At 43.0% G+C, this 10,635-nt stretch overlaps 1 protein-coding gene across 1 annotated transcript; it reads right to left on the bottom strand.

The window, feature by feature from the left end:
- Window positions 1–518: 518 nt before the first annotated feature.
- On the bottom strand, window positions 519–3,206 carry LOC145952359 (uncharacterized). Its single transcript, XM_083064709.1, has 3 exons — window positions 3,106–3,206; window positions 2,498–2,881; window positions 519–528 (listed from the first exon to the last, which is right to left on the bottom strand). The coding sequence occupies exons 1-3, from the start codon at window positions 3,204–3,206 to the stop codon at window positions 519–521; spliced, it is 495 nt and encodes a 164-aa protein (XP_082920835.1).
- Window positions 3,207–10,635: the final 7,429 nt, after the last annotated feature.

The following is a 10,635-nucleotide window of genomic DNA, read 5'->3' as shown; positions in this document are numbered from 1 at the left end:
AACCATAAAGCATGGAAACAAGACCAACACAATAGATTCAAAAGGATTAAAAATGTAAGAACACCAGGAATGAATAAACCTCAATGAATGCATTTAACTGAGTTAGAGAGTATTACAGTCTAGCCTTCCATGGAGGAAGACAAAGAAGAAAACGAAAACTCAAAGGAAGAAAATGGAAGGGTTTAGTTCTTAATACAACTAGAGAACGAAAAATGGAAGAAATAGGTGATGAACAGCTCCAGAACAAGGAAAAATGCCCAAAGGAAAGAGGAGAATGTGGTCACATCAAGTCTGCCTCCAAGTTCAAAAGTGGTGGCTGTTGGTCAGCCCTAAGACCTAAAAGACACCTGGTGAAAAACCCTAAAACGAAGTGGGCCTCCTTCCCATTTGTCTGGCCCAAAAAAGACTAAAACAAGGTAGACAAAAATGTGAGTATGTGGCTGATGTGGAGCTGACATGGCAAATAACGTGGCAGCTCCTCTTGAAATCCAGAAAATAATTCCAAGCCCATATAATTATTAAACTGCCCTGAAAATAAAAATTGGAATAATTAGATTCAGAAAATTCAAATTAGTTAAAATATGAATTACCGGTCCAATTAAAGCCCAAATAGAAAACAGTGCAGAATATCAACAATTAAGCACAAATCAGAGGTTAAAATAAGTACAGATAGGTAAGAAAATAAGGGAAAATAATGACTCATCAAATTCCCCCACACTTAGCCTTTTGCACTCCTGGGAAAAATCAAAAAGCAGAGCAAGGAACAATTCCAAAGACATCAAAGAGAGTGACACAGTAGGAAGAATCAGAAACAAGAATACACACAAGAAAACAAACAGATTTACACAATCCTCAATGAATCTTGGGAAAAGAAAAAGGAGTAGACAACATCCAACACACAAAGATTTAGAGAAACCAAATACTTATGGAAATCATCCAAGCATTTCTAAACATGGCAAGAACATCGGTCAGTTCAAGAGGTGACTCAAAAGCAATAGAACCTCACAAGATATGCACTGTATCACTGTATCTCTCAAGTGTCTAGGCTACTGTATACTCTTAGGGCACTCATGAAAAACAAGCAAAAAATAGACTTGGCAAGCCTCTAAAATCAACACCCAATACACATGCACATAAGGATCAAAAGGTATTTTCAGGGTTGTAATGAGGCCAAGGACAGGTTAGAGGATAATATATGGGATAAGTAGCTACAACCAGAGGAACCAGAAGTGCAATGGGGAATAAGTCAAGAATAAGCATGAGAAGCAAGCCCAAAACCCTCTAATGACCTCTACAATAATCAATCCTCTTTTTATTTTGTTTTGTTTTGTTTTTTATTTTTTTGAATTATTTTATTTTGAATAGTACATAGTGAACAATACACACGAAAATTTGAAATGAGATAAGATAACATGTAGAGAAGTAAAATGTACAGCATAAGGAATGAACTAGCCAATATACATCATCCAATGAAACATACACACACCCCCACACTTATTCAAGAACTTATTCCCAAAACAATTCCAAAGCTCCAAAACTCCCTAAGGTTAAGGTAATCATGGTTTTTCTCTTAAGGCTTGTAATGAGCTTCAAACAAGGAAGGGGAAATAGGCTCACAGGGGTTATCAGAGGAGTTAACTCAAGGTAGGCTTATTTGGCTAGAGGCTTATGAAAATCAAAATGCCTTTATCCTTTCCAAACATGCATGCGGACCAAGAAATATCAGATAGAGTCAAGCCAAGGATATTGTGCAAGCAATCAAGAGGCAAAACACACAAGAAAGAACAGAGAAGGGGTCAAAACCTCACACAAGGTAAATCTGTCACATTCAATTCAACCTCTCAAACCTTATAATCAACTTGCCAAGCAGAGAAAGACACGAATGTCAATCTATATAATATCAAGTAACTCATATCCAAGAGTGAAGCAAGTGCCTACAAACTATCAAAACCCAGAAATCAAAGAGAAACATGCAAAATTGTACATAACACCTAAACATAAAACCTAGACCAAAAATAACAAATAAACCCTAAAAGCATATAACCAAAACAGTTCCCCCCACACTTAAATCACACATTGTCCCAATGTGGCACACACATAAGATCAAGGAAATCAGAACAATCAACAAAATTGGACATGTGCAATAAAAGTAAAGAAGGAGAGAGGGAAAGAAAACTCCCTAAGTCATGGTGGGAGAGTAGCGGGGTCGAGTAGAGACATCTCCTCTTGAACTGCATTCAACAGGGATGGATTGCTGAGGAAAGGCTTCAGACGGTGCCCATTAACTTTGAAGCTCTTGTCTGTGGATTCACTTTTGATCTCAACTGTACCATAAGGAAAAACATTAGTAACAACAAAAGGTCCAATCCACTTAGAACGTAACTTACCACCTATGAGACCGAGCCTTGATTTATACAGTAAAACTTTCTGCCTGACTGTGAAGTCCTTTTTAGCTATCAAACTATCATGGAACTTCTTGGTTTTCTCCTTGTAGAACTTAGAGTTCTCATAGGCTTCTAGGCGGATCTCATCATGGTCACTCAGTTGCAACTTTCTTTCCTCTCCAGCCTGATCAATAGAGAAGTTGTAGGTCTTCACAGCCCAATAGGCTTGGTGCTCTATCTCCACAGGGAGATGACATGCTTTGCCAAAGACAACCCAATAAGGAGACATCCCTATGGGTTCTTTGTAAGCAGTCCTATGTGCCCAGAGATCATCCTCTAGCCTATTGCTCCAATCTTTCCTGTTGGGCTGCACAATCTTCATTAAGATCCTCTTGATCTCCCTATTTGAAATTTTGGCTTGCCCATTAGTTTGGGGGTGGTAGGGTGTAGAGACTATATGAACAACCCCATACTCCCTAAGCAAGGCCTGCATGGATCTGTTACAAAAATGGGTGCCCTGATCACTAACAATAGCTCTGGGTACTCCAAACCTGCAAAATATGTTAGATCTGACAAAATCCACAACAACCTGAGCATCATTAGTTCTGGTGGCTTTGGCTTCCACCCATTTTGAAACATAATTAACAGCTAGGAGAATATATGAAAAACCAAAAGAGACAAGAAAATGACTCATGAAATCTATACCCCAGACATCAAAGACCTCACAGAATAGCATGGGTTGCTGAGGCATCTGTTGTCTCCAAGAAAGGGCTCCTCCTGCTCTCTGACACTACTCACAAGTGCTGCAAATCTTCCACGCATCCTTGAAGATGGTGGGCTAGTAAAAACCACAATCAAGCACCTTGCGAGCTGTCCTCTGAATGCCAAGATGACCAGCAGATGCAGAAGACTGACAGAATTGCAGGACTGAGTCAATCTCATGGTCCGGCAAGCATCTCCTCATTACCTGATCACTGCAAAACTTCCACAAATAGGGGTCATCCCAAACATAATGTTTAGCATCACTCTTAAGTTTATCAATCTGAGCTCTAGATGCTAAGGGAGGAAAAACAGAAGCAACTAAATAATTGACAATGTTTGCAAACCAAGGGGTGGGGGAAGGAACATAAACAGTTAACAAGTGTTCATCAGGAAAATCATCTTGAATGGGAAAAGTGTCCTCATCCTCAGCTCTCTCAATCTAGCTAAGATGGTCTGCCACTAAGTTTTGTGCTGCGCTCCTGTCTCGGATGTCCAAGTCAAACTCTTGAAGCCAGAGCATCCATCTGATCAGCCTAGGCTTTGAGTCAACCTTCTTCAACAGGTACTTTAGAGCTGCATAATCTGTAAAAACAACGACACGAGAACCAAGTAAATATGATCGAAATTTATCAAGTGCAAAAATAATAGCTAAAAGTTCCTTTTCCATGGTCGTGTAATTTGCTTGAGCAGCATGTAATGTCCTGGAAGCGTAGTATATCACCCTAGGTAATTTGTCAACCCTTTGTGCTAAGACAGCCCCCAGTGCATAATTTGAAGCATCACACATCCGCTCAAAGGGAACTGTCCAGTCTGGTGCCTGAATGATAGGAGTGGTGGTCAAGGCTCTCTTGAGGCAATCAAACGCCTCCTTGCACCTGTCATCAAAATTAAATTCCATATCCTTCTAAAGCAAGCTGGATAGTGGAAGGGCTTTCTTGCTGAAGTCCTTAATGAAACACCTGTAGAAACCTGCATGGCCAAGAAAAGATCGCACCTATCGCACGCAAGAGGGGTAAGGCAATTGTGCAATAACAGATATCTTTGCAGGGTCAACCTCAATGCCCTTACTAGAAATGATATGCCCCAAAACTATACCCTGCTCAACCATGAAATGACATTTCTCAAAATTAAGAACAAGGTTAGTCTCAATGCATCTATTCAGAACTCTATCCAAACTATCCAAACATGCATCAAAAGAGGATCCATAAACAGTAAAATCATCCATAAACACCTCTATGCAATTCTCAAGAAAGTCACTAAAAATACTAATCATGCACCGCTGGAATGTGCCAGGGGCATTGCATAGGCCAAAAGGCATCCTCTTATAGGCAAAAGTACCAAAAGGGCAGGTGAATGTGGTCTTTTCCTGATCCTCAGGAGCAATATGAATTTGAAAATAACTAGAGAACCCATCAAGAAAACAATAATGAGATTTACCTGCCAGACGCTTGTCGCCACCCGCCGAAATGGACCTTGGCATTCGCGACGATGGTCGGACTCTTTTTAAGTTTTGAAAAATGATGGATTGTTAGAATGACTTATTCTCAAACTGAGACCTCATCGAGCTAACAATTTTGTTTAAATGACTCTCACCAATCCATGTTAATCCCAAGCGGGACCCTCCATGGATTAGTGGTTTTCGCAAAAAGAAGGGGTTCTTGGAGTCGCCACCAATGTTTTACTCAAAACATTGGAAAAAGATATAAGGCAATTGATTTTCGCAAATCAACTTCGGCCATTACAACCAGAGTTGGGTAAGGGAGTCGGTTACGTGTGAGGAAGGTGTTAGCACCCCACAACGCCCCTTTCGGGTTCCCTATGACAGATTATTTCATAAATAATAGCGTAAAGTTACTAAATTACCCCCATTTATTAGAAACGATTATAAGTAAAATATTTACATGATGAAAGCTTTAAACGTGTAATGCAACAATCAAAAAGCGGTAAAAGAAAGGATTTTGGGAATAAACCTTTGAAGCGTGCTTTTATATATTCAAAACGAAGTTTAGGAGGCTTTTTGGCGCTCCTTCCCACTACACGTCCGCTCGCTCCTTTCCCTAAAGATAATTTTTACTATGGAAATCAAAGAGATTTCCCTTCGACTTGTTCGAGTCTCAAACTAATGGCTCATGACTCAAGAACTTCGTCGGATTGGCTCTCGGAGAGACTTCTAGGGCAGAGAATAGCTCAAAAACCCAAGAATACTCAGCACGAGGGTCCAGAAGTGTGGGAAAAGTGTGGGAGGATGTGCCAATGACGTCCTATTTATAGGATTGAGGCGCAATACGGCCTGGGAGGTCAATACGGCCCGTACTGGGTTTTTGAACTACAGTACGGCCGTATTGAATTTGGTACGGCCCGTACTGAGCCATTTTGAACTACGGTACGGCCGTATTGAATTTGGTACGGCCGTACTGAAGTTCAAAAACTTCAGTACGGCCGTATTGAGTTCACTACGGCCGTATTGCAGTTCAAAAGGCTCAGTACGGCCGTACTGAACCTCTGGGAGGGTGTATTGAGCTCCAATCCTCGCACACCCATATTCTAAGCTACTCTAAGACTTCTAGACCTACAAAGAATCATCCTAGGGTCTTCCAGGAGTCCTTCCGGCTGACTTTCCTTCGGTCTTTGAGAGTCTTTGAGCTTTATTTCCGACCTGGACAATTTTAGGGGTCTACAGCTGCCCCCCTTTACTTAGTCGAACGACTTTTTGGTGTACCGGTTGACAAGTAAAGGAGTTGACCCAATTGTCCGGGGAGTAAGCCATCCTTCCGACTTGTAGTGTCTTCCGGTGGGAAAATTGTTGAGTGGCCTCTCCAGGTTGAGTATTAGTCGTCGCCTCTCCAGGCTCGTGCATACCTCGGTGTTTCTGACAACCTCGGTAGCGTGAGTTTGCCCTCTCCAGGGTCTGCATACCTCGGTGTTTCTGACAACCTCGGTAGCTGCATACCTCCGTGTTTCTGACGACGGGGTAGCTGAGTACCGCCTCTCCAGGCTCGTGCATACCTCGATGTTTCTGACAACCTCGGTAGCTGCATACCTCCGTGTTTCTGACGACGGGGTAGCTGAGTATTATTCGTCGCCTCTCCAGGCTCGTGCATACCTCGGTGTTTCTGACAACCTCGGTAGCTGCATACCTCCGTGTTTCTGACGACGGGGCAGCTGAGTACCGCCTCTCCAGGCTCGTGCATACCTCGGTGTTTCTGATAACCTCGATAGCTGCATACCTCCGTGTTTCTGACGACGGGGTAGTTGAGTACCGCCTCTCCAGGCTCGTGCATACCTTGGTGTTTCTGACAACCTTGGTAGCTGCATACCTCCGTGTTTCTGACGACGGGGTAGCTGAGTATTAGTCGTCGCCTCTCCAGGCTCGTGCATACCTCAGTGTTTCTGACAACCTCGGTAGCGTGAGTTTGCCCTCTCCAGGGTCTGCGGTTTGCCCTCCCCAGGGTTGCATACCTCCGTGCTTCTGGTCACTTTGGTAGCGTGAGTTTGCCCTCTCCAGGGATTTGTGATGATTTTGTCTCCACAGTCCACGATGCTGCTTCGACGGTTGTTTTTGATTTTGGTGCCGCTGAGGGCTGGATAGCGCAGGGATCCGTCTAGGGGATGTGCAGTTACTCATAGGTTCTTGTGTCCCAACTTTCCATTGCGTAGTTGGTGCCCACTGGGGAAATTCTGATTCCTTGGGGATGTAGACACAAAGATGCTCTTTCTGATGTGAGCGGTGCCTTATGGTTGGCTGACGTCCTTTCGACGGTGGTGGAGTATCCCGGTTATCCTTATTCGGGTGACTCTTTTTGATTTTCTGGTTTTATTGCCTCTGCGTAGGCTGTTATCCGCTGGGGGATTCTATTGTGATGATTTTGTCTCCACAGTCCACGATGCTGCTTCGACGGTTGTTTTTGATTTTGATGCCGCTGAGGGCTGGATAACGCAAGGATCCGTCTAGGGGATGTGCAGTTACTCATAGGTTCTTGTGTCCCAACTTTCCATTGCGTAGTTGGTGCCCACTGGGGAAATTCTGATTCCTTGGGGATGTAGACACAAAGATGCTCTTTCTGATGTGAGCGGTGCCTTATGGTTGGCTGACGTCCTTTCGACGGTGGTGGAGTATCCCGGTTATCCTTATTCGGGTGACTCTTTTGATTTTATGGTTTTGTTGCCTCTGCGTAGGCTGTTATCCGCTGGGGGATTCTGTTGTGATGATTTTGTCTCCACAGTCCACGATGCTGCTTCGACGGTTGTTTTTGATTTTGGTGCCGTTGAGGGCTGGATAATGCAGGGATCCGTCTAGGGGATGTGCAGTTACTCATAGGTTCTTGTGTCCCAACTTTCCATTGCGTAGTTGGTGCCCACTGGGGAAATTCTGATTCCTTGGGGATGTAGACACAAAGATGCTCTTTCTGATGTGAGCGGTGCCTTATGATTGGCTGACGTCCTTTCGACGTTGGTGGAGTATCCCGGTTATCCTTATTCGGGTGACTTTTTGATTTTTGGTTTTGTTGCCTCTGCGTAGGCTGTTATCCACTGGGGGATTCTGTCGTATTGATCTTGATTGGCCTCTTCTGTTAGGCAAATTATCTTGACGTTCGGTGTTTGGTTGAATACCAAATTCTGCCTGGGGAATGGGTATTGATCTTTTTGGATTTTCCTTTTTTCTTGGAGGAGTGCCTCTGAGTAGGCGAATAGGGATTGAGGATCTTATGTATCCCAGAGTATTATTTAGAAAGCCTCTTCAGGCTTAGCTTCACTCGTCGCTTGAGTTGGAAAGCTACCTTCCACTGAGGAAGTCTGAGTCCTTTGACTCGGATATTTTGTTTGGATGATCATGCTTCCATTGGGGAATCTTGCTGATCTTGCTCTGATAGCTTTCACTGGGAATTCGGCCCAAGAGTGCAAGTTGAGATGTCTCTGGGGAGTATTATTTCGGCAAGCCTCTCCAGGCTCAGTTATTCTGTATGATTGTTGGATTTTCTCTTTTTGAAGGAGTGCCTCTGAGTAGGCGAATGGGGATTGAGGATCTTATGTATCCCAGAGTATTATTTAGAAAGCCTCTTCAGGCTTAGCTTCACTCGTCGCTCGAGTTGGAAAGCTATCTTCCACTGAGGAAGTCTAAGTCCTTTGACTCTGATATTTTGTTTGGATGATCATGCTTCCATTGGGGAATCTTGCTGATCTTGCTCTGATAGCTTTCACTGGGAATTCGGCCCAAGAGTGCAAGCTGAGATGTCTCTGGGGAGTATTATTTCGGCAAGCCTCTCCAGGCTCAGTTATTCTGTCCGATTGTTGGATTTTCTGAATTTTTGCCTTTTTTGTCGATTTTTGGCTTTTTCTGTATGGAAGGATCTCAAACACACTCACAGATAAAGTATGCAGAGGAATGAAGATGTTGTTGATGTACAAAAGAATGGGCCAATACGGGCCGTACTGAATTCAATACGCCCGTATTGGTGTGGACGTTATGGCCAATGCTGCCGTATTCATTTCAGTACGCCCGTATTTGAGTTGAAAATTTGTTCATAACCCTAATTTTAGCACGGGTGTACTGAACATGGTACGGGCGCTTTGTTTTTTCTAAAGTTTATATTTTTTTTGCTTTTTTTGTTTTTTTTTTTGTTTTTTGTTTGTTTTTTCAATAAACAGAGAATAAGTGATCTTCCAGTACACCTATCATCTGTATGCATGTATGCGGTATGATGCACCTAATTCTATTTGATTTATTTTTCAAAAGAATTAACCGATGCGTTTCTTTGCTTGGATTTTTGCCATTCCTCTAGACGGGCTGTGCGCTGCCGATTTCTGTAACCGAGGAATGATGCGTGTTATATCGAGATTGGTGTCATCAACCCAGTGATCATTCCCTTCCTTTAGAAGATGTATTAACCTTCCTATTGACCACTATATCTCCATGTTTCCACTAGATTATTCTAAAATCGTTTGGGACAAGAGAAAAGAAGGGAAAGGTATTTTTGTTCAGAAGTTTGTGTTTTAGAGGGGATTATTTATTGTTTTGAAAATGATTTTTGTAAGAATGGCTGGCCTAGGTAGGCTCATGTGTTTAGGCTTGTTTGATTAAACACTTATGAAATTAAGAAAGTCTTGTTATTGATGTTGTGATTCGACAACTTAGATAGCTTCCCTTGAACCTTTCTTTTTGAATTCGGCTATTGGTACCATCATGGATTTCTTTTGCTTTTTTTGATTGTCCTTATTTTTGCCTAAAACACCCTTTTGTGGCGTCTCAGCGGACCTTTGTTTTTGTTTATTTTTGCAACCCTAACTTTTGCCTAGGTCACCCTTTCGTGGGATTCCTAGCGGGATCTTTGCTCTTATTTTTGCGCAGCCCCCTTTTTGGGTTTCCTGCCGAGCCTTTTTTGTTTTTAAAGGATTTCTTTTTTATCCATGATGGCACTTGTCGAGGCCAAGGAAAGGTGCTCCAAGTTGTCACACACACTTCCACATAAAAATGATGCGGGTTTATTGTTTATTAAGACGATTTTAACCTCATTCATGCTTATTCAAACAGGGTTAAAATAATGTGGTCTAGAAATTTATTGCAAGCAAGAAAAGAAGCAATAAGAAATAATAAAGAACGATTTTATTATAATTATAGCGGAAACATGTGCCCTATCGAGGCTCGGGGGTCGGGCTGTCCCCGAGGAGTAATCTCTAACAGTCATCAGGTCTATACATCCCTATCGGAAGGAGAAGAGCACTTGATGACGACGACCGGCCTTGACGCTTGTGAACCGGCCTTCCTAAAGATCTGGCTTAAAGAACGTCGAGAAGGATCTTGGTTCCTCTTCGTCCTTTGATCTTTATTAGGGTTGTATCCTAACCCTTGTTTCCCCGGATTATCCTTAATAATGGGTAGCTCGGGAATTCCTTGGGAATCCTTGCCAAGTCCTTGTCCAGGCAAGTATCCGTTCTTGGTGAGCATGTAGGCTACCTTCTTCATTTCTCGGGGAAACGTTTCGACATTGGCGATCTCCAATGCTTGGAAGGCGGTCTCTAGAGCTTCCTCTGCTCCATCCACGTAAGGTATGGCAGATGGCTTGCTGATGAGTATGTCATCTTCAGCTTGTACGGTCACCAGCTTGTCACCCACTATGAATTTGACTTTCTGGTGGAGCGTAGAGGGAACAGCTTTCGCATCATGAATCCAAGGTCGGCCGAGGAGACAGCTGTACGCGGGAGTAATGTCCATCACTTGAAATTCGACATTAAAGATGGTGGGTCCAATTTGGATTGGAAGATTAATTTCTCCCACCACTTCTCTTTTAGAACCGTCGAAAGCTCGGACGATCATGTTGCTCGGGCGCATTTGGATTCCCTTGATTGCCACTTGATCGAACGTTCTTTTTGGCATTATATTTAAGGAAGATCCATTATCCACCAAGACTTTAGCGATGTGATATTCCTTGCACTTTACAGAGATGTGCAAGGGCTTGTTGTGGTTCGGTCCCCCAGCGGGGATTTCTTCATC

The sequence above is a fragment of the Cajanus cajan genome, chromosome 10 (genome assembly GCF_000230855.2).
Source record: "Cajanus cajan strain Asha chromosome 10, NIPB_CcT2T_4, whole genome shotgun sequence".
NCBI classification, from domain to species: Eukaryota; Viridiplantae; Streptophyta; class Magnoliopsida; order Fabales; family Fabaceae; genus Cajanus; species Cajanus cajan.
The sequence above is the reverse complement of the archived record's forward strand: the minus strand, read 5'-3'. Positions and strand labels throughout refer to the sequence as shown.